The 25848-nt window shown below is 29.3% G+C and overlaps 2 protein-coding genes across 3 annotated transcripts in view; one reads left to right on the top strand and one right to left on the bottom strand.

The window, feature by feature from the left end:
- LOC134722078 (protein FAN-like) overlaps positions 1-13177 on the bottom strand; it is a 29670-nt gene extending 16493 nt beyond the window's left edge. Inside the window, exons 1-15 of one of the 2 annotated variants that reach the window (XM_063585548.1) lie at positions 13043-13177; positions 9347-9445; positions 8815-8893; positions 8334-8389; positions 7498-7591; positions 6739-6852; positions 6344-6396; positions 5748-5880; positions 5417-5488; positions 4919-5027; positions 4097-4139; positions 3991-4041; positions 3403-3485; positions 2731-2810; positions 264-354 (exon numbers count right to left, since the gene is read on the bottom strand). In XM_063585548.1, the coding sequence (XP_063441618.1) occupies positions 264-354; positions 2731-2810; positions 3403-3485; positions 3991-4041; positions 4097-4139; positions 4919-5027; positions 5417-5488; positions 5748-5880; positions 6344-6396; positions 6739-6852; positions 7498-7591; positions 8334-8389; positions 8815-8893; positions 9347-9445; positions 13043-13080 (1195 nt within the window). In that variant the 5' untranslated portion in view covers positions 13081-13177. The other variant, XM_063585547.1, reaches the window with a different exon arrangement.
- A 47-nt stretch (positions 13178-13224) lies between these two features.
- LOC134722081 (dolichol-phosphate mannosyltransferase subunit 1-like) lies at positions 13225-23668 on the top strand. The gene is made up of 9 exons (XM_063585550.1): positions 13225-13489; positions 16115-16214; positions 16769-16802; positions 17343-17419; positions 17921-17946; positions 18477-18572; positions 19259-19327; positions 21220-21334; positions 23533-23668. Exons 1-9 carry the CDS (start codon positions 13260-13262, stop codon positions 23635-23637), a joined length of 852 nt encoding a protein of 283 aa, XP_063441620.1. The 5' UTR covers positions 13225-13259; the 3' UTR covers positions 23638-23668.
- Positions 23669-25848: the final 2180 nt, after the last annotated feature.

The raw sequence follows: 25848 nt of genomic DNA, 5'->3' as shown, positions 1-25848 counted from the left end.
AAACTCTGTATAATGGTTTGTTGGTGAATGACAGAATGATGAAATTACGGAATGACAGACAAGAGTAAAACTATATGGCACCAACAAATTCATGGAGGGGCCATAAAAAAAAGAAGATTTTCTTTTGCATTAGCTACACTCACATATTAGTTTCTGATTTTACTTTCCTTCAATCAAATTTTGATTTATTTTTATTGTGAGTAGACAAAACCTGTCATATTACCACTGTAACAAAATGATTGTAGTAATTTTAATATATTTACCTATTCTAGCTAGGTAAAACAAAACATAACCAGGTGTTGAATAATGAGATCCATATAAAAACTTGGGTTCTGGCATTTCTCTGTATCGTTCCTAAAAAAGGTTCAAATATATCAATTATTGAAGTTTTAATAAATCAAAGTGATGGATATCACTCATGGAAAGATAAGAACAGTAGTTTGAATTATTTCATATTAAGGTATGGTGGGGGGAAATGAACATTTATAGAGCACTATTGCTGAAAAATGCATTACAGTAGGTCTTAAGAAGGAAACTTGCTTTTTCAGTGTGAGGATAAAATGAGCTCAAATTAAATAATATAAGTCTCTAAATTTGCACAATTTTATTTAAACTGCAGTTTATATCTAATCGAAATTAGGTTGCCGATTCAAAACGTGTTTAAAAAAAAACAAAAAATGCAAAAATTCTTCTATTAAATGTTGTCAACTATCCTTGTAAGACATAAATTTAGACCAACAGCTAAAAGCTTTAAAGTGCCATTGAACAAATATAATCTAAAAATGTTGTTTTGGGGCATTTTGTTGGTTGAAAGAGAGTGATATGGCATTGAAAATTAAAAGTTTTAGAGTGCCTGTTGATTAAATTTTAAAGTATTTTTTAACACAGGGCATTTTCAATTTTATTTTTCAACATAAACCAATTAAAAACCCTATTTTATTGAAATGTGGATTCTTTCTTGATTGCAAAAATATATATTTACTTTTAGCAAAAATTTAAATGACTAAAATAGACACAATGTTTGATGGGAAATAAACTAATAAACAATGGTTTGTTATAATTAAAAGTTCATAAATTTTAAAACTGTTTCAAGCGAATTCCTGATAAAAAAAAGTGAACTAATCTAAGTTGTTGATTTATTACAGATGATTATTGGAAATTTATCAAGTAAAATAGATTGGAGTTGGATTTAGTCTTAAATTTTTGAATTTGTACTTAAAAATAAAGAAACACTATGATAAATAGATTGAAGTTAGATGTATTCTAAAAATTTTGAATTTGTACTTAAAAATAAAGAAAAATTATAATAAATACATTGGAGTTAGATTTTATTTTTAAATATTTGAATTTGTAACCTTAAAAACATGTCTGCTGTACAAATGAATGATATAAATAATATGATAAGAAAGTATAATCTTCAGATGTGGAATAAAAGTATTCTTAAAAAATATAATTACTTGGACCGATAATCAAAGATATAAAATAATTGGTGAAAACTGCTAACTTTTATATTTGTTTTTATATTTATTTTGTCTAAAAAAAAACAGAATTCATACAGATGTAAAAATAACTTATTACTTGTTCTAATATAAAAAAAAACCAACACTGTTCAATTAACAGTTGATTAAAAATTGTTTGTACAGTATAATCCTTTGTTTGCACAAGTTTTCCTCCTATTCCCACATGAAATTTTACCTTTTCTTACAAGATTTATAAAAAGTGGGAATAGAGGGAATGAACCAAACATAGGCCATACTTGAATACCTTTTATACATTCATACTTATATTCATATTTCACTTTTATTAAGATCTTGTGAATCCATTAATCATTTATCTTTCAGATATAATTTACAGAATCACTTTATGTAATGACTTAGATCAAAAGTAATTGGCAATAAATAAATCTATCATCCTTATAAATATCAAACATCTAATATACACATTTGTGTATTTAATTATGAGGTCAAATACTTGTGTAGTAAGAATTACGAATTAGATGTATATTAAGTGGGTCTGTATAGTTATGTAAGACTGAGGTTGATAGGTAATGTGATCAATTTGATTGGCAGTTTAGGAGGTGGGGCATTGTAATTAAAGGTCCACCTTGTCACTGATTGTTTAGTGATAATGACAGTTGTCAATCATACTAGTTGAATCAATACCCACTTACCTAATCAAAATGTTTTTAAAAAAGCCTCCACATCAACACACCTTAATTACATACATTCTTGAATGAACTGCTCCAATAATATACCCAGTTTTTTCAGTTTATTTGTGTATTATGTGAACATTCATGAGAACCATAGGGAACTATATTTTAGTGTGAATACATTTAGTAACAGTAGCTAACCTGTCCTGTTGTAAGGGAGGGTGGTGCCTAAGTAAAGATTTAGAACAAGTTCTAATCTTTCCAAAAAAACAAAAAAACAAGACTTTAACTGAGCTATCACAGAAAGTCCAATCTACAAATGTATGATAATAAGCAAATGAAGGAATACAAATTTTAAACATGCAAACAGCCAGTCATTGAGGGATTTTATACTTTACTAGAACAAGTGGGAAAATAATCTAATCCATGGGTTGACATTTTTTGTGGAAATTGTGAGTTTAATACCAAACAATGTGCATAAGTTCAACTGGTTTGTCAAGTGTTAGGATTAAAATTGTGTTTTTAAAAAGTAAAAACAAATAATATTTTTATAAAACAATTATCAGTGTTTAGATATTTACCCTAGTTTTCTCAATTCTGTCTTCATTTAATGCTCCAATAGGTTTGGATAAATCCCGAAAAACTGATGGGTCGTTTAAATCTAAAACAAACAATAAAACAGAATATATCATTTTTTAATAAATGTCAAAATTCTGACAGGATAGCATTTGCAAGAATAAAAACTTCCATTATAACATAGCATTTTTTATATGCAACATTTTCACTTTGATCTTGTGTTTTTGTTCATTGATGGTAAATAACAATAATGAATGCACAGAATTATTTCACAACTTGCAGTATATCCGTCATTGATATAATTTAGTAAACTGTAGATCTTTTTAATCATGTAGGTAGAGCATGCAAACAGGGAAATTTATCTTTATAATCATTATTTAACTTAAGGTGGTACCCACCACTTTCACTAAAATTAATTTGACTCGTTCAAATTTCCTAAAATTTTGGCAAAGTATTTACTTTAACCCTTTGACAAAAATATAAAACTTTCAAAAAATTTGAACCAAGCATTTTATCAGAAAAATTACACTGCTAATATAGCAGTTTGACAAGAACTAATTTTGATCATTGAGAAGCTTAATATTTCCTTAACAACACAATGTCATTAAAACATTTAGGTGATTTTACAGAGTTATCTCCCTGTAGGTTAGGTACCACCTTAATCTAAGAATGGTTACCAAGGTGACTAGATGAGTAATCTGATAAGATCCAAGGCATCACTGGGTATTGTGTTAGGTCACTAAAACTTCTGTCCGCTAAACTGAAATATAATTTTGATGACTTTAAGTATATTCACACCTTTCCCAAAACTGTTGATTGTTAATTTATAAATAAGTTATGTATTACATGTTCTCAGAACTTTAGACTCTATCAATATTTTGCATCTTGTGACACCTGACCTTCTCATAGAAGCATTGTAAGGTGTATATCCTTCAGACAGTTGTGACCTGACTTTGATATCATAGATTTGATACATTCAAATAATTCATTGAATTTTTAAATATTACTATGTCAGACATGACATGTTGGTGTGACTCCAGTTCTTTCAATTCACAAAATAATGCTTTTCCTTATATCTTTACAAAATTGTACATTTTACACCCTATAGTTTGTAAACAAGCTCAGTGACCTTTAACTGTTATGACATTCTTTTAAAATAGCTCACTATCATTTTTTTAAATGTACTGGGAAAACTGTCACATTTTGATTTTATCCCAATACTACCTTAAAACTGATAATGTAATTATAAAAGTTTGCCACCATACCTGTTTAAATACATAAGATAATGATAATTAGATATATTGCCACTCTGCCACCTACCTGTTTAAATACATAAGATAATCATAGTTAGATATATTGCCACTCTGCCACCTTAAGGTCATATCCTCCTGCCCAGGCGACTCTAAATCTAAATCTGAAATTAAATTAGAAATTTTTTTCTTATTTCAAAAGAATAGAATAATAATGTTATTTCTTGTTTAACTAAATTTTCTTTTGGCGTTCATATGTGAGAATAGTTGTTGAAAAACTTCCTTTTGAGTAAACGAATTTTATCATATATCAAGTGATTTTTTAGGTGTTTCTCTATGTACTAGAAATAAGTGTGTTCAGGTTTAATGTGCTTTGCAACTCAAGGTGCTTGTAAATTCAGTGCTATTCCTGTCTCCACAAGTTGTGTATTAATAAAAGTGTGACAAAGAGGACCCTAATAACGTAGATGACTGAAGGCAGTTGATGGCAACTAAACGTCATTTCAACTCACAGAGGAAGGAGACACAATTGTCTTTTATTGATCCATAATTTAACTTTTAAATTTAATGAAAGTACATTGTACCAGTGAATATAGTCCAATATAAAGGTAGCTATTATTATTATTTTTAAAAATCATCCACAGAACTGTAACATTCTAAATCCTATTATTTCTCATCTAAAACATATACAAAATTTAGAATTTTTGAAATACTAAGGCTTTTCTACCTCAGGCATAGATTACTTTAGCTGTATTTGGCAACACTTTTAGGAATTTTGGTCCTCAATGCTCTTCAACTTCGTACTTTTTTGGCCTTTTTAACTTTTTTGGATTCGAGCTTCACTGATGAGTCTTATGAGACGAAACGCGCGTCTGGCCTATAAACAGATTTAGTCCTGGTATCTATGATGAGTTTCTATACATCTTTACAGTTCAACTCTTACCACTTTGTTCCTTCATTTTGAAGAAAAGGTCATTGCGTAACTCTGGACTAGATAATGATAAGTACAGATGAGTACAAGAGCTGCCATCTTTACAGAAAATTTCTATACCCTAAAAAAGAAATATAATTTGTACTACTTTTTGTTCTTTCTTGTACAGTTGCCTTCTGACCAAATAACAACACATTATTATCTATTCACCCGTATGGCCATTGTCCGGTCAGCTACAAAGAAAGGATGCATTTGGTAAACCTATAAGGAATATCAAAACTTTTGTATCAAAGTAAAATTAAGTATGTTCCACTGATTCTTTACAAAATATTTGTAATCATGTTGGAATAGAGTTGAACCTTCTTTTCATTTAAATTTTACTCATACTTTGATAAAAAAAAATCTTTGAAAAGGTAAACATGACAAAAAGAGATAATACATGTAATGACAAAAGTCCAAAACTGCACAATGTTTTATAGCTGGTATAATTTTTATGTGAAAAAAACTTACTATCTGTCTCAATAAAAATCTCCTTTTAATGAGTCTGTTTATATCTTTTAATCTGATTTTTATTACTGGTATCTGAAATATAATGATAACTTAATCAATATAAGCTTAGGATCATTTACTGCACATCAGAAGGAAAGAATATTTTACAGCGTCATATTTCAATGCAATGGCATATTTAGGAAAGAATATATTTTTCCAAATTTTTGACAATCAGTCTTAACATTGATTCTAATATTTGACATTTGAAGACTTCCACAATTAAAATAACTAATGACTTCTTTGGTTGACTTAAAGTTAAAAAGCAATATTAACATATTACTATTGTACTTACACTTTCTATGTTATTAAAAGGTTGGAAGTACAATATTTTATTGGTCAACATAATACGTCCAGGATTGGTCACCAACGGTGTGATTCTGTCACCTTGGGTTTCCAGGACAATATTTTCATATAAATCTTCCAACCTGAAAAAAATATGACCTACTTTATAATGGCTAATATAAAAAGTTATGTGACCTGAATCATGATTGCAATTAAGACATGTATGCTTAAGACATTGCTGCCTCATAATTGAGTACGGTTTTAATCATGGCATGCAATCATATGTTGATACAGAAAAAGTTTTTGTGAAATTTGTGTTGCTCAGTCTTTTAATTTTATGAGTAGTGTTTTGTAGATTTGTTTGCCTCAATTTTTTATTTTCTTATTTTGTAATAGTCTCATCAGTTTTCTTCCGATATGAGTTTTTAATATCCCTTAAGTATCCGCCATATTTTTTTTTAGAACTAATCTGTGCCAAATAAATTGACTTGGTACAGAAATAAGTTTCACAGCTTAAATTGTGTACCAAAACCTTTAAACCGTAGAGGGTAGTTTCCAACGATTCGAGATCTGTAATAGGTATTTAAATTACTTGTATATACATACCAACTTGTATTGAACTTGACTCTTGATCTTCTGGATAGAACAATAGCATTTATCTGTGAAAAATAGAGATTATGTAATGAAAATTTGTAAAGGATCCTGTGGAACCTTGTTTCTTGTCAGCATCTTTCAGTATACAAGTGTAATGTTGAATAACAAAAACACATTTATTATTTTTTTCAAAAAGTTATAAAAATATTTTGTTTGATGTTGACTAACAAAAACATAATTATCAGTTCAATCTTCCCTTTTCTACTAATAAAATATATGTACTTGTTTTGTGTTCAGTAAAATGAAACCTGTCTCAGTTATAAGATTCTGATTCTTTATTCTTAAAATGTAATAAATCAAAATGGTAGACAACCCAAAACAGCATCAACATACAATTAAATACTCACCATAGCATTCTGCTCAGAAGGGGGGAGTGTAGAGGCTCTGTGTAATTGACATATTTGTGGTAAACAATCATCAACAACAACATAATTCAGTGAAAAAATGTGTTCTGCTGGTTCCTAAAAAAAAATTATATCATCAAAACCTAGACTCAAGAATTGCATATTCAAAATTTAAAATTCTACACTTGTTTTTCAAAGCAGTTGTTCTGAAGTAGACACCAATATTTTGCTTTTTGGCTCAACAGTATTCTGAGATCAGCAGAATAGCATTTCGTTTTGTTTAGAGCTGAAATACTTTAAAAAGCTAACATTTCAGTCCTTGATGTTATTGGTACTTTAAAAAGTTTCCTATAAAATACTCGAGGTTTTTCCTTGCATAAATATAGCATTGACAGGAAATCCTAGTTTCATACAAGTATCTCTGTAAACAATACCATCACTTAGTAGTCACTTATCAGTCTTATGCATGGTCTATCAAATAATGACACCATACAGAAAAATATCTGCTTGCACCATTATGTTCCATCAGTCTAAAAGTATTGGAACATTTATCTATGTATAAGTTACAAAATGTTTTAAGTTTACTGATCTTCATTATTTTCTGTTGTATTTTTCATATTTGATGCAAGTCATGCCATTTTTTACACATCAAAAGTAGCAAAAAGTAAAATAAAAATATTGAAAGTTTCTTTATTTGTTTTTGATTTCCATATAAAAAAAACACATATCTGTTTATAATATATGTTATATACACTTTATTACCTTAATGAAGACATATGGACTCAGTATGTTATTTTCTTTCATTGCTACAGTTTGTGTGCAAGCCACTTTTATCATTTTATCTTTATGGTCTATCCTGAAAAAAAAAAAAAAAAAAAACATTAGGTTTATAGTCAACAATTATTTCAAAGTAATTTTTTTTTTATCTGTAATCTTTATCAAAAAATATGGAGTGTATTTTATAGAATAAACATATCAAAATAGCTTTTCAATGGGAGATAACTATTGAGTTTGGAAGTTCCATGTTATGTCTTATATTTTAAAAATTTAATAAATTTATCAAGATTTAGGAAAGAAATAATAAATCTATACTTTTCCTAAATTAAGTTGATAAATCTTGAACTCATGTAGAGAATTAAGAGTCTTTCAATTTTTATTATGTTAATTCCTATGCTCTGCTTGGAAAGGACAAAACTCACAATTCCAATATTTGTAATTCTAGATTCAGGTGTTAAGGATTGGATTGAGATAAAAGATAATTAAGACAAAGATATGTTTTAAAATATGACAATCTATACGTGAATGAAATACTTTAGCAAGTGCCATGGTAGGTAAAAGTGACACAAAATCTTTTAAATGCAATTAAGCATAGGTAAAAAGACAAGGTTTGTTTTAAAGTTGTTTTCCATCTGAACTATAAAACCTTAATTTTTATGCATTTGGAAAGGATTAAAAGAAGCAGATTATATTTTATCTAAATTTTTAGTTACAATAGATAAACATGATAAATAATAAAATTGAGAATGGAAATGGGGAATGTGTCAAAGAGACAACAACCCGACCATAGAAAAAAAAAACAGCAGAAGATCACTACTTACTTAGAAAACAACCCACCAGACCATTCGTCTACTTCTGTCACATATCTTAATGGAAACTGTAATAGAAACAGATTACAGACTTATCATAAAAAGGTCCTTACAAATTTAAACATAGCAAGTAAGACTTGTAAAATGCAAATGTTTATAAAAAACTTAATACATGTATCAGTAAATTTGATTGGGGAAAATACTGCATTCATTTCATATAATTCAGTTCTTTAAAAGAGAGAATGGAAATGCATTCTTTCAACAGTAACTTCCATCCATAAGAGGATGTATATTTGTGTTATGTAAACTTTTGAAGTTAAAGAGAAATGGGAGATATGTAAATGCAACAATAAAATGAAAAAAAAATATTAAAAATTAAAAAAACAGCATCCAACAATAGACAAATGTCAATACCTTACATACAGCTCTATATTGCCTATTTCTTAACCATTATAATATAACATAGATTTACATTGTAACATTTAAATAATACCTTCAGTATAGGGTACTGACTTTCCTTTGGAACAAACACCATTGATTTGGAACATATTTTCAAATGTCCTCTCTGTTTCCTGTCAGATAAGAACAAATACATATAAAATGAGTCATTATCATATAACAAATATGACAAAATATTAAGAAGTAAAAGTTTAAATATCTGAAAATTTTGTTTAAAACAGCAATCAAAAAGAAATCTGAAAACAATTACATTAAAAAGTTGTAGAAAATGCAGAATATCTGGCCTAGATAATTATTTCATCTCTTGTCATTCAAAAGAATTTGTATCTGCGAAATAAAAAAATGTCTAAGGAGCAAAATTGTAGGCATATACAACTTACATTTTTTCATCTATCTTGAAATTTATACCCATACCTATGCCATTGTTTATCTTTGTCATTGTTTGAGTTAGATTTATGAATTATAAAAGTCAACATCCATCAAATGGGAAAGGTAAGAAAACATATTTTATACAATATATGAGAATTGGAAAGAATAGCTACTATAAAAGAAAAAACATTTTGCACCTTTTGATAGCTTCTTGTTCTGGAAGACCACAAGGATAATAGAAAACACTGTAGTCCTCAAAATAGATTTCTCCTGGATCTAGTAATAACAGATTAAACCTGGAAAAGAATGGATAACCTTCTAATATATCAGTCATAATAATAGTTTAATAATTAATAACACAATTTTAAAACAAATTTTCACCTGCCTGGAACTTAGAAAACTATGACAACATTTTATTCCATCTTAGCATTGGTTGGAGTTATATAACATATAACTTGAGAAAGACTAATAATCACAATTTTAAAATTCCTATGGAAATTTGCATTGAAATGGGAGATAACTCTGCAAAAAAGGCAGAAAAATCAATAAAATTTGATACACAATTGTAACTTCCATGCTTCTATTCAGCAGAATGTATTGATTCTTGATATTTAGACATTTTTTGAGAATAACAAACAACTCTAAAGGTGTTTTCATATCTTTGATCAAGCTACAACCTAGATTTTTTAATTCATTAGTTGACAGTTTATTAAATTTTCCAACTTGTCAAGGTAAAGCATTTCAAATTTAAAGAAATCAAGCATATATTCTTCTTTTTGAATAAGTTAAATGCTGAACAAATATAATTGACAGATAAAAACATTACCAAATTTTTACATTTTTTTTCAAAATGGTCACAAAGCCACAAATTTGCACAAAAATAAATTAAAAATACACATAATACTTCGATTTTGTACATTTCATGGGCAGAAGATGATATAATATAGTCAAATATAAACTTATAATGTATCATGCTGTAATGAATTTTTAAAAATCAACAAAAAAATAAGAAAAAAACTCTCTTTTGCAGAGCGATCTTCCCTTTAGAATGTTATTTTCAATAGGAAATTATAAATGCTGATTTTAAGTTTCCTCAAGTTATATTTATGGGACTTTCTTCTTTCTAGATAAAAACTGAAACATTATCTGTTTCAATTAGTTTTGAGGATAAACTTTAGTTTGATTGGACTATGTGAAATGATGTGGATGCCAATTTTTGTGACTTGAGGGAAAACTTTATTTCGGTGTATGTTTGATTTCTTAGTTTTGACAAAGTTTTGATGGTTCACTTAAGAATACTGAACATGAATTTTACAAATTAAAAAAGGTAACATACTGATAGTCCAATGGAACAATTAGTTCACTCATCCTAGGTTTCTTAAAATTGATCGGTCATCTTTCTGAATATGCTTCTTTCACATTATATAGGCAAAATAAAAAACTGTATATATATAAAAATAAGGAAATGAGGTATGGTTGCCAACTAAACAACTAATCATCAAAGTTCAAATAAAGTGGATGTAAGTAATTATAGACGACAGTGCAGCTTGTTTGGTTAGCTATAAAAGGCACCAACATGAAAAACATGAAACAATGTCTTATGTGGTCTACTTATGGTTGCAATATTTTAATCAATCTAAATTTGGCAATGGTCTTCTTCTTTGAAAATATCAAATAAACCATCAAGCAGGCTGGTGATTATTTACTTTTACATGTGTGCCCTATTTAAAAAATTCAATCAACAAGCATAAGAAGGAAATTCAAGCTAGGTACTGTATAATTGTTTGGTAGTGCAGATGAAAAAAATTAAGTAATTCAAAATTATATACAAAAGGTTTGATATATAAATGAGAGTATAGAGAACAGTTGTTCTCTAACGCTGTCTAATGCTGGAGACTGGTATTGGTAATGCTGATTTAGCTAGTTATATTGCCGTATTCACAGGCACTTGTCTCAGAATTTTTTGTCCCCTATATACCTTATTATAACACAAGGTACTTAACTTGCATTTTAGAAACATGTTGGGTGGTGACGAAGTTCCGTTATATGCCGCTTTATATGCTGTTAATCCCACTAAAGCCTGTTTTGACGTAAATCTAAATTGATTTATCTTTACAATGGTGTATAACATGCCTACATTTATTGTCGGAATCATCCGTAGCAATCCTACCAAAGTATGTCAATCGTTATAATTTTTTAAACCGCTGAAGAATTGGCAATAAACGCGTCATGCTCCTTGTATATCTCGGTTTCCGATTGGTCAATTCTATGGGAAAGTCTAAATGATTCTCGGAGTTATCTGAACTTGTTTCATTTCATACGTAAAGTCAAGAGAGAGTCTGCAAGACATAATTGACGTCATGGGAAAATTTGTAACTTAGACATACCACAAACAACACTTGTTAGATTTTTTCACGGTATATCATACATTTTTACTAACTGTATGATAAGTTCTATTCATACAAAAACTAACAGGTTCTTTTACAACGATTATTATAATAAATCATTTACTGCGGCCATTTATTGCCAATTCTTCAGCGGTTTGCAAAATTGTTACGATTGACATACTTTGGTAGGATTGCTACGGATGATTCCGACAACAAATGTAGGCATGTTATACACCATTGTATAGATAAATCAATTTAGATTTACGATATAACAAGCTTTAGTGAGGTTGACAGCCTATAAAGCGGCATATAACGGAACTTCGTCACCACCTAACATTTTTCTAAAATGCAAGTTAAGTACCTTGTGTTATAATAAGGTATATAGGAAAAAAAATTTCTGAGACAAGTGCCTGTGGCCGTATTGTAAACAGAAAGTAAGAATTAGTTCTTTTGGCTAAATATGTTGGTTTGATGTTTTGAGGTTACTTGTCACACCTTAGACTAATACTGATGGGCATAGATTTGATTGAAGTGTAACACGCACATGACTCGGGTATTAAGAAAATAAATGCTTCTAATTGAGATTTTAAATAATGTAATTAAGTTTAAATGGTGGCTTTTTTCTGCATGGCAGAAACAGAGAAAGGACTTCTGCCCGATAGTGGCCACAATCAACAAACTGATAAAAGTGATTATACTGTCATGGATTTGGTATACAATCTAATCAAACCCCCCCAACCCCCACAAGTTTTTAAAATTAAGTTCACCTTTGTCATCTAGGCTTTAAAGGCCTCAACGGGATCAAATGACAGTGCTGATACAAAATGGTTCTTGGGACTGTGGACTCAGTTCAGCCAAAGAATTGGACCACAATAAGCAAGATATAAAAGAACCACAGAAAAATTCAAACCCTTTTTATTTAGCAAAATTCATTTATAATGGATGTTTTAGTTGACTGTCACCAGTATAACCATTAGCTGGAACATACATATTGATTGTTCCTGTCTATGAGGGTAGTATATGATAATGCTCTTTACTATCAGCATCAAACAGTCATTTTTGGTTATCATTATCCCCAAATAGATTAAAATTTTACCACACCTCGTCAAAATATGCTTATCATGATTTGTCAGACGTCTCAAATAATTATCATAGTCAACATTTTGGGGAAAAAATTTGAAAATGTTTCGTCTAAATCCATAAAGCAGTCCATTAAAGAATCGTCTGAAAAAAGTGTAGGCCTATACATTTTAATGTCATGCCCCAAAAATTACTGTTAATGTCATTTTGCAAGAATTATTACTGTAATTCGTCATAAATGTATCCCAAAAACCTCCCTCAGCTATTAAACATAAAACTCTTCATAGAAATAACACAAGTCATAAGACATATAAACCACAGTCATGACAGTATGAACCCAACAAAGAAAAGCTATAAGTCATTTGTAAGTGAATGTGTATAAATTCTTATGAAACTGCATGATATATACATATAAAAATCATAAACCTTTCTTTTGAAGCAGTGTCATTTTCTAGAAAAGACATTTTTCAAAGAATTCATAAATGTGAAATTCAGTCTGTGTACATATCCATTTGGTCTGTTTCCGGGTTGATTGGAGTTTTATTCTACTTCCGGTTTGAAGGTTAAATTTAGGGACATCTCATTTTATCACTAAAACAAATATTTTTTCAATGTTGTAACCTTTGAATTCTTGATAATTTGCATGTGTAATTCTATTTTATTATATTTTAAACAAAATTTTAACTTTAGTATATCTTGGTTCGAATATATCTCCCTAACAGTAAATATACTGTTCTTGAGAAATAGCCTGTCCCTAAAAAGTGCCAACATGGCTGAGAAGAAAAACAAATATTCTGTTCTCCTTCCAACTTACAACGAAAAGGACAATCTACCTCTAATAGTGTGGCTTATTGTGAAATATTTTACAGAGAGGTAACAAATAATGATGTCATGAAATGAATAAGTCAATTTTTACATAAATTGTTGTAGAAAAAAAATACATTTTTATAAATTATAGATATTTTCTATGCCTATGGGACAGTGAGTTTGCATGTTTCCTTTGTAGATGTCAAGCATTTATATTTTTGGTAGACAAAAAAAAATAATGATGAGAAGATTATTGCCAAAAATGGATTTATTAAAATTTATTGAAAGAATTTCTCATAAGTTTTTTATGATCTACAACCTAGTCCTATAATATAAGACTCCGGCGTCCCAGAAAAAAATTAAAATAGCCTTGCCAGACGTCATAATTATTTGGACTAAGACTCTCCCAGTCTCTGGCGGTTCAACCCCAACATTGATAGTAAAAAAAAAATATCCGATAAAGAACGTTGAATGTAAATGATATGAACCTCCAGAGTCTTATATTATAGGACTAATCTACAACCATAACATTATTGCATCAGAAAATACAGTCTTCAAGTCATTTTGGCAGATCATAGTTAGAAGTGAAATTTATAATAGATTAGTTATATATATACCTATAAAGCACACAGTGATATTGTTTGCCTTAAATTAGTGGAGAACAAAGGCTTTTTCCCCTGGAGAAGAATCATGATTTGGAAAAAAAATGGCTTAAAATTATTCCCAAAAAGACAACTTTTTCCCCAAACAGTGCAGTCTCCGTAGTAATTGTGCATGAATCCAAACTGAAAAAACACTCATTTAAACAATTTTCTTGCCTGAAATGACTATATGTTCACATTTGAGGGCCTATTTATGTTTAATCACTAACAAAATGGGGTCTTATTTCAAAGCAGGGTTTGACTCTTGAAAATGGGTCTGTAAATTGAAGTTTTAGTCAAATTCATGGTTTATTTTAAATTTCCCAATTCGATGAAAATGACACATATTTTCCCCAATAGAAAAGGGTAGAGGTAGTTTTGAAAAAGCCAACAATATCACTGAGCACATTAATTTTCATTTGATTAATGAAATATTTGCCACTGGATGTTAACTACATTATACATATACAATACATACAATGACATATGCAACCAACAATCAATAATTTGAATATTCATTTTAGCCTTCAACAATATTACAAATACATGTATGCACTTAACGATGCAGTAAAATTTACTGCACTTATCAGACTTTCTGAACCTCATAAAAACAAAAGACAATATTTATCATGTTTATTAGCACAAACACATTAAATACTATAAACATGTTAAATGGTTATGGCATACAAAATTAAGACAATAAATTGACAATAGTTAAATTGATTATAATTATATTAGAGTGACAGTGGTATTCACAGCAAAGAAGAAAAAGACTATAAATGTCAGTATTAATGTTCATGAACAATTAAACAAAAGAACACAAACAAGAATTAGGTTGCATATTAAAAGAAATACAAGTAATATACAGATGTTCTTAATAAAAAAACAACCATTAATATACTTTGTGCTGATTTTTATAATGACTGGTAGACTGCTATTTATCCAATATATAAGTGTTCTTTACAAACATCTGTAATTAAGGGTATACTTTTACAAATTGTGATAAATATTAAATAGAGAGTTGTCTCATTGGCAATCATACCAAACTTCCTATATCTGTATATATAAAAAAATGAATTTCTGAATTATAGATAAGAAGCAACAAATGTAGCTGCTTTACAAACATGACAAATCTTAAAAATAAAAATCATCAGTTGAATAGTTTGTACATGTACCATTACAATACCTGTTCAAATGATAATGATGCTTTTGATTAATACAAGGATAGTTTGAAGCACCAAAACTATTGTATAGTATAAACAGAAAATACCAACTTGCACAAAAGTTAACTGACATACAATGTAAAAGACGAACAACATGAAATAAGAGATACAGGTAGCCAAATTTTGCCTCAAATTTCAGTTTCATCTGACGAAATATTTTGACCACTTTTTAAACACTTAAGTGTCTATTTCATTTGATTCAATTAATTTATGTGAAAGATTTTAACTTATTTAGTCAATAAAATGATCCGATACAAGCTCAAATATGAAAAATCTACCAAATATGCGAAAAAATGTCACTTTTCAGATGGTTTTTGTCAAAAATGAAAGTGGCCGCATCCGTGTTCATCCTTAATCTTTATATATGTTATGTATTATCATCAAATACAACATCCATTTCAATATTTTGGATGAACACGAATGCGGCCACTTTTGTTTTACATGGAAATCGTCTAAAATTTAACTAAAATGCTGGAATTATGAAGATTTCAGTAATTTAGCATGAATTAATCGTGCTAGTACCCAATATATGTGCATTGTATTGTCAAAAACAGCCCATATTTATGTAGCAGAACCATTCTACCATCCAATAGATAACTAAAAGTTTACATTTTAACAATTTTGTAAAACTGCTATATTTTGGGGCCAAAAAGAGGTCTTACTGAACCTACTCCTTTAGTACTTACACAGATCATGCAGACTGTTATGTGGTTAACCCATTCTTAACTGCACTGCCACACCTCTCCCATCTTTTTTTTATCTAGAATGTTTATATATGCTACTATCCAACTTCGAAAAGTAGCACATCCATATTTCTTTTATTGCAGTAAATATGAATTTGAAATCATTGTAATTGATGATGGCAGCCCTGATGGAACATTAGAGGTGGCAAAACAACTAGAGAAAATATATGGCAAAGACAAAATTGTAAGTTATCATTAGAAGTGGCCAAACAACTTCAGAGAAAATTTGGAAAAGATAGAATTGTAAGATATCACTAGAGGTGTCAAAACAATAGAGAAAATATATGGCAAAGACAAAATTGTAAGTTGCACATGTATTTTAACCAGGTTTATCCATATGGAGATCTAGACTTCTTTTTTATAAACATTTATTAACCATATTATTCTAACTGAAATTATGAGTAAAGGGAAATAAATCAGCCACTTCCATAACTTCATTTTAGATAAATGCAAAATTTCAAGAACTTTTGAAAAACCATCAATATGATTGTTTATATGGATAACTTCACAATTAGATTTTTAAATTTCAATCATAATTTAAAGAAGATATACTTTTCCTACAAGAAAACCTGTTTAGCCTTCATAATTTAAAATTGAATGCAAATTTTTGTGAAATACATTTTATGGAAATACATTGACTTTATACAATTTCCACTTGTTAAGTCTTGTTTACTTATGCAGCCATGTCAATATTCCAGAACCTGTAGACTTGCTAATGATTTTAATCATTGTTTACAGGTATTAAGACCAAGAGAGAAAAAATTAGGATTAGGTAAATATAGAACAAGTGCCTTTTAATTATTTAGAACTTATTGATTACCACAGTTTTATCAAGCATCAGTATAGTTAGATGTTCCATCATGTCCATGCACTGAGTTATAAATATAATCATTCAGACTTTGACTGACATGTTTCATTGATATACATTTTTTAAGCAAATTCTTAAAATATCAAACTTCATGAATACATTTAAGTATGAGACCTCACAGTAAGTACATCAGAAAACAAGTATAAGCTGAAATGAAATAAACAATGAAACTCCAAATTCAGGTTCATAATAAACCATGACCAATAGTGGCCAACTGGAATTCTGAATTACAATGTAAATCCTATATGTAGGTCCTTCAATCTCAGAAAACAGGTTTCATGAAAATTAAGTTGTCTGTACTAACAATAGTGACACTCAATAATTTTCATTGAACTGTGAGAGTTAATGCTCTTTGTAAGCACATGGTATTATGCTACATAGATTCTTGCCAAATTCACATGTTTCATTCTAAAACTGCATATAGTCAATATTTGTAAATTTCAGGGACTGCCTACATACATGGAATGAAACATGCAACAGGGAATTTTATTGTTATAATGGATGCTGATCTGTCCCATCATGTAAGTTTAAATAAGAAATGACTTGTGTATAAACAACTCAAGGAAATATTAGTAAATGACAAGATAGAATGGTTTCTTTTCTGGTAATTCTGCTATGAAACAAAATACAATTTATTTTGACACTAAGGTACATGAGTTGCCTCCCCTTATCTATAAATTTTTGCAAACATTTGGGAGGTACAAAAATTTTATGTGTTTTATGAAACATATACACGTTTTAAACAAATATGGGAATATATTGATGCAAATTCAAGTAAGTGAATTGTATTTCTATAATAGTAATAAGTAAAACTCTCATCAAGCATATAAGTTCCAAATTGACGACTACAGTTTCTAGACACTAATAGAGACACATAAGGAGCATTTAAATTATTTAAAAGATATTGGATTAAAGAAGATGATACAACAGTTAAATGACAGTAAGCACAAATATCTTTGAATATCAGATGTCAAATTGTACCTAGGATTTTATGTCAATGGTATCAGTCTTTTGTTTTTCAGCCAAAGTTTATACCAGAATTTATAAAGTAAGTACATTGTATCTACAAAAATAACACTTTTCCAATAAGCCTACAGTATAAATACTATACAGTAGCATTGTCTTATATTTATAAGGTTGATGAAAACATATGAGTATTGTTGTTACAGTGCTCTTGTATGGAACTTTGTAGTTCAGGGATTTATTTTCTGTATAGTGATTTAACAAAATGATAAAGAATGTATTGTAAATTGGTTCTCAAAATAAAATTGAAATGTTGATTATCTTTTTGAATGGATAAAACCATTTGAGGTAAAAATTTATAAACATTAAAATTTTGTAAATTAGTCCCTCTAAAGACATTGTGTAGGTTTACACCATGGTATAGTAATTACCCAATATTTGGTCAGTTTCCTTATCATTTCCCTTGCAACAATGATTCACAATATGCTATTTCACAAAATGGAGTAAATTTTGTTGCTTTTTGCTTCCAGTTTAATTATCTCCCCTGAAATGAAGAGTTATTTCTGCAGTTTTGTATTTGTTACACTATCAACATTAATTATGTTTATCTTTTAGAAAACAAAAAGAAGGAGATTATGATGTAGTATCAGGGACCAGATATAGTGGAGATGGGGGAGTTTATGGATGGGATATTAAAAGGAAAGTAGTCAGGTAATAGTCATATCAAGATGGTCTGAAGTTATTGAGTATTCTATTGTAAAAATTATAGATTATCCTTGATTATCGCAACAAGATCGATTTTCTCGCTTGAGACGGGACGGCGAAAGCGAGAAAGGCAATCCAGTTGAGATGACCAATGATAATCTGTTTATCGTTGTCAATTTCATGGCAATTTCGTTAGCAACACCACATGCCTGCTTAGTTTCTAGCGATAATTTTCCACTTCAAGCTAGTAGCATGATATGAAAAATTATCACAAAAAAAGATCAAAGAAAAAATGCATGAAATAGCGATAATAAAGATTTATTTATGAAAAAGGTGATGCTTTTCTCCGATTGTTTATCACGTCTTAAACTAAATCTGTACAAATGGTAAATATTCCAAGATTAATATCTATTGAAATAAAATAGGTGTAAATATATATGAGGTTTTGTTTTTACATAGTGCAATTTTTCCTTATCAGAATTTAGTGTTGAGGGTATTTCTTTGGAACTCTATTACATTTATTCATATTTTGACTAAATAAATAGTGATTTGGAGCTTATTATAAAGTTAAAACACTTGTCTATTATTGAAAACATTATGTTGATCTTTAGATTTTTTTTTGTGTTATTGAATTGCTGTCTTAATCTTAATATACAAAATAATGAACAAACCCGTTTTTGTTTTTGTTTCAGTCGAACAGCTAATTATATTACACAAGTATTACTTAGACCAGGTGCCTCAGATGTCACAGGTAGCTTCAGGTAATTTCCTTGTTACTGACTATACCTATTTTTATTGTTGTTGAGTCATTATATATTTTATTTTAGGTCAAATATATCAATAAACAATCTTAACAACTCATTCATCTGCATTTCTTGAAAATACAGCAAATTTAAAATATTTAGCTTTTTTGGAAGTAACTTAATATAATTCCATCTGATTTCTTATGTATGTGATGTTGACAAATAAGTTATGTTTTTATGCCAATACAAAAATAATTTTATTTTCTTATAACTTAATGCCTTAGAAATAATTTTTTATTCTTGCCACAATTTCTGTGAGTTAAGGGTGCTATGGTCAATCTTAGTCGCAAATAATAAAACTACCACAAGAAAGAGGTATATCCCCAATATGATAAGAGTGAATCATGCACTCTTGGCATTGCTGTTTATCTTATACTGACTATTGCATTAAATTTTTATGTAAATGAATAAGAAAATGAAAGGAAACTATTTCTTTTTGTATGTGTTCTTAATGAGATTGAATGGAACTGCATGGACAATATCTGGAAAACACCTATAGTTGTATGATGGCAAAAGTGTTACTAATAGTCTAATACAGATTTATTTTCATGAGAAATATAAGTTTTTATATGACTGACTGTCAAATTTATGTATTTATTAGGGATGTTAACTCAAGTACTTGCTCCATTTACAAAATGGAAACACAAATTACACCCATTTTATGTAATTTGGGTTGTTGTCTTATAAATGTAAAACCTTCAACATTATTACCTACTAAGGATTAGATGATATTCCAAGGAATTATATACCATAATCAATGGTTCATTTACTACATATACTAATTATGTAAATTGTCAATAATACAATCAAGTTATTAATTGATATCTATAGAAAAATTGTTACTCAAACAATAGTATTTGTATTGTTTAATTTTTAATACTGCTGCTCTCCATAATATTTTTTGTTTAATCATTAAATAACATTCTAATAGAAAACTGATAAGTTGGGTATCATTTTAGTATTCAAACCTCAGTACTACCGAGTGCCAATCAAGTACTCGTTGGAATTCCAACTAGTAATAGTAGTATTTATTAACAGCTTATCATTCTGACTGTGTATTATTTATGTTCTGCTGACTAATAATTATGAAATAAATGTTAACAGTTAGCAATATATAGTTCAATGTGTCACATGTAAAGATAAAACAGTTCAAGAGGTGTATGTGATAAAATTTATAAAAATTATATTTCAAATTTATACTTTCTAAAAAAAATAATAAAGCTTATCAAAGCTTTCGAATGTGTGCGTTTTTTTTTGTATATTTTCTTCACTATGAATTCAGATATTAATGCAAGACTTTTTTTTGTGAATGTGAATAATGTGGCAGGGCAAGCTACTCAATGACAAAAAGTCACATTCTGATATCAGATAAATATATTTGTATGCAGTCTTTCCTGAATTAGCAATGATGAATAACAAATTTTGGTTGGTACTGTCAAAATTGCATTGATAAAAGCTCTCAATAATTTATGAATATACATTAAATAAAATACTTTATACATCACATATTTTGTATGTCAGCCCATTCCATAGGAATGATCCAGTATAAGCAAACAATTTCCTAAACAGCTCAGTGTTTGCCTTGGGAAGTATTAGATTAACTTAATATGTTACATATCTCAAGGAGTTAAGTCTAACTGACTGAATTTAAAACAACTCTCAATTAGCACAATAATTCATTCAATTATGACTAAAATTGCACCTTTTCTCATTTACTGCCCTGTTGAAAATAGATTTAATTAATTGTAACAGAAGTTATAATGCTTTTCTGTACAGTTAAGTTGCGTAAGTAGCAGAAAGAAATGGATGAATGAAATTCTAATTGGTTTTTATTAAAAAAAAAATTGCAGGCTTTATAAAAAAGAAATATTAGAGAAATTAATTAATGCCTGTGTGTCTAAAGGATATGTCTTCCAAATGGAGATGATTGTCAGAGCTACTCAATTTGGTTGCAGTATAGGAGAGGTATGCTTTTATTTATTCATTATTGTAAATTGAATTTCTTTATGGGCATATGATACTGTACAGTTACAGGGAAGATAGAACTGGGAAATATATGTAAAGATACAGGGAACTTCAAGGTGTGCTGAACAAGGAAACTATTAGTGCATTAAGAGTTTGGTGTCATTTGAACACATTTTCCTGCTCTGTTCTGAGTCGTGCAAGGATTGGATACAATATAAGAAAGATAAAATATAAGAATAGCACAAAGTAATCTAGGACATATTTAAGTGTTGTTAAGATGTCTTATTTTCATACTGTACCATTTAGATTAGTATTGAACTCATTTATGTTATAAAAGGTGATTAAAAAGTAAAACTATTGTAACATGTTCTACAAATGGACAAGGGTCACCTAAGCTCAAGGTCACATAATTTACGCTGTCAGAATCCTGAACATTATAGGTTATCAGTATGTGTCAACAGTTATCAAGTAACAGATAGGTATAAATGTGTACAATATCAGATAGGGGAGTAGTGTACAAATAATAGATAACAATTGTCATATAGATTATATTCAGGAATTCTGATTTAATGCATCTATTTATTAACTTTATGACATATTTGGAGGAAGTTGTGAATTGTTTTTTTTTTATGTAGCATGTTTGTATGCTTTGTTTTAAGAAGGATTTAGAGAGACGGGATGGGAGGGGGGGGGGGGGGGGTTAAAATTAAGTTGATTATTTAGGGAATCACTGAAGCATGACTGGAGCAGGCCCCCTGTAAAGCATTCAGTGTGCCCCACTTATGAAAATTTCAGGATCCACCACTTTTCTTTGTGAAAAGGTTGTATTTGTTGTTAGCTCACCAATCCAAAGGAACAGTGAGCTTTAGCCATCACTTGTCATCTGTTGTCGTCCGTCTGGTGTAAACTATTTCAAATATCTTCTTCTCTGAAACTATAGAACCAATTCCAACCAAACTTAAGCTGAATGATCCTTATGGTATCTAGAATAAAGTTGGTTTTTTTTCTGTTTAGTTAAAAACATTGACGCCATGGCTAAAAATAGAACATAGGGGTAAAATGCAGTTTTTGGCTTATATCTCAAAAACCAAAGCAGTTAGAGCAAATTTGACTGGAGTTAGAGTGTTCATAAGGTCTTATTCTATCAACCCTGGAATTTTTAGATGAATCTAACAACCCATTAGATTTGTAATTTTGTGGAAATTTTGCAGTTTTTGGTTATCATCTTGGAATATTATTAATGACTAAAGATAAACTGTAAACAACAAAAAAATCAGCAAAGTAAGATCTACAAATAAGTTTGTATAACCAAAACTGTCAAATGACCCCTGAAGGAGTTGTTGCCCTTGAAAGACAATTTTACACAATTTGTTTATCATGTTTTCAAACTTTTAAAAACTCTCCTTTGAACCAAACTTAAGTTGAATGCTATGATTTTTACTGTTTTTTGTACTCTTGAATTGATTAATGATATGCATACCTGTTAACATTTCAAAATACCAGTATATACATTAAACTAAACAAAAAACTACGATGAAATTGGACACTTATACTGTTTAACAAAAGATAAATGCCAAAAAATCAAGGTGGACAACTCAGGTTCTTAAGAGCCTCTTGTTCTCTATACATTTTCAAATAAGGTTGCTGTAAAAGACTGTCATACAAATTTAAAAAGATTATAAATGACTTGACTGCTATCCTTTATCAAGGCAGAGATATCACCATCATTTAGTATTTGATTTGATATTTGACATCTGATTATGATATTTGTTTTATTACATTGGTGTGTAGAACATATTCTTGATTTAATTGTCAGAACAATTTATTTTGGGAATGAAGAATATAAACTTTAAAGTTGTTGAAATTTATTTTAGACTTATAATATTTGAGAGCTTAATGGTGATATAGGCACCTGGCTATTGTTTATGGTCTTATTCTGATTGTTGTCTCAAAATGCCAATAAAATAAAGAGGTGTAGAATGTTTAAGGTGTATTTGGCAAATTTAAAATAGCACAAAATGATATCTTTCTCGTTGTTAATTGACACAATATTACAATTGTTGTTGACATTAACCTGATCAAATAAATCCAAGTTAAAGCAGATTCAGCAGTTTATGCTACTATGATTTACATAACATCAGATGCAATTTTTAGGTACAATGTGACTTATGTAATAACTGTTGTTTTGTATTTTATAGGTTCCGATATCATTTGTAGACCGAGTGTATGGAACTTCTAAGCTGGGAGGATCTGAAATATTTTACTTTCTTAAAGGACTCTTATATTTATTTGCTACAACTTAATCTAATAAAAAATACTATTTATTCATTGAAATTTGTTATTTGTTATGTTTTTAGATAGCTTCTATTTAATTTCAAAAACCCATAAATTTATTCTTCTTACTCAACTTTAAATGTAGTTGAAACTTCACATCAAAAGAAAAATGAAACACACAAGTGACTTAATATTTTTTCAATTCTTTTTGTTGATCTTCCCTTGCTATTTTATTTTTATACTCTCCCTTATTGAATTTGGTAGTTCATAGTGATGGGATGTCTGTCTGTTCATTTGCCTATCCATTATCTTTTTGTTTTTCTTTTATATCTGCTGATCTGGTTGACATAATTTCGTGAACTTTTTAACAAAATCTTCCTCACTGCACTTTCTGTTTCATTCATCTCAATTATTTTTATGCCCCACTTAGGAGCATTATGATTTTTATACGACTGCAAATTTTGAAAAAAATTTCGTCGTATATTGCTATCACGTTGGCGTCGTCGTCGTCATCCGAATACTTTTAGTTTTTGCACTCTAACTTTAGTAAAAGTAAATAGAAATCTATGAAATTTTAACACAAGGTTTATGACCATAAAAGGAAGGTTGGTATTGATTATGGGAGTTTAGGTTCATACAGTTTAGGAATTAGGGGCCAAAAAGGGACCCAAATAAGCATTTTCTTGGTTTTCGCACCATAACGTTAGTATAAGTAAATAGAAATCTATGAAATTTAAACACAAGGTTTATGACCATAAAAGGAAGGTTGGTATTGTTTTTGGGAGTTTTGGTCCCAACAGTTTAGGAATAAGCGGCCCAAAGATTCCAAAATTAAACTTTGTTTGATTTCATCAAAATTGAATAATTGGGGTTCTTTGATATGCCGAATCTAACTGTGTATGTAGATTCTTAATTTTTTGGTCCCGTTTTCAAATTGGTCAACATTAAGGTCCAAAATTAAACTTAGTTTGATTTTGACAAAAAATGAATCGGTTGGGTTCTTTGATATGTTGAATCTAAAAATGTACTTAGATTCTTGATTATTGGCCCAGTTTTCAAGTTGGTCCAAATCAGGGTCCAAAATTAAACTTTGTTTGATTTCATCAAAAATTGAATAAATGGGGTTCTTTGATATGCCAAATCTAACTGTGTATGTAGATTCTTCATTTTTGGTCCTGTTTTCAAATTGGTCTACATTAAAGTCCAAAGGGTCCAATATTAAACTAAGTTTGATTTTAACAAAAATTTAATTCTTGGGCCTCTTTGATATGCTGAATCTAAACATGTACTTAGATTTTTGATTATGGGCCCAGTTTTCAAGTTGGTCCAAATCAGGATCTAAAATTATTATATTAAGTATTGTGCAATAGCAAGTCTTTTCAATTGCACAGTATTGCGCAATGGCAAGAAATATCTAATTGCACAATATTGTGAAATAGCAAATTTTTTTTTAATTAGAGTTATCTTTCTTTGTCCAGAATAGTAAGCAAGAAATATCTTATATTGTGCAATAGCAAGAATTTTTTTTAATTGGAGTTATCCTTCTTTGTCCAGAATCAACTTAAATCTTTTTTATATACAATATACAATGTATATTCACTTTTTACTAACAACTGATAAATTAAAATAATCTTTACCATTCAGTGATAACAAGCAGTTTTTTTACATCTTAATATTTTATGATGTATTTAAATGAGTAGTTATTGTTGCAAACTCCATTAGAATATTTCAATTGAGATTAGTTTTGGAATAAGGGAAAGGGGGATGTGATTAAAAAATTGGGTTCAATTTTTCTCATTTGAAATTTCATAAATAAAAAGAAAATTTCTTCAAACATTTTTTTGAAAGGATTAATATTCAACAGCATAGTGAATTGCTCTAGAGAAAACAAAAATTTTAAGTTCATTAGAACACATTCATTCTGTGTCAGAAACCTATGCCGTGTCAACTATTTAATCACAATCCAAATTTAGAGCTGAATCCAGCTCGAATGTTGTGTCCATACTTGCCCCAACTGTTCAGGGTTCAACCTCTGCGGTCGTATAAAGCTATGCCCTGCGGAGCATCTGGTTTGTAAATAGATATAGGAAGATGTGGTGTGAGTGCCAATGAGACAACTCTCCATCCAAGTAACAATTTAAAAAGTAAACCATTATAGGTTAAAGTACGGCCTTCAACACGGAGCCTTGGCTCACACCGAACAACAAGCTATAAAGGGCCCCAAAATTACTAGTGTAAAA

The sequence above is a fragment of the Mytilus trossulus genome, chromosome 6, assembly GCF_036588685.1.
Source record: "Mytilus trossulus isolate FHL-02 chromosome 6, PNRI_Mtr1.1.1.hap1, whole genome shotgun sequence".
NCBI classification, from domain to species: Eukaryota; Metazoa; Mollusca; class Bivalvia; order Mytilida; family Mytilidae; genus Mytilus; species Mytilus trossulus.
The sequence above is the reverse complement of the archived record's forward strand: the minus strand, read 5'-3'. Positions and strand labels throughout refer to the sequence as shown.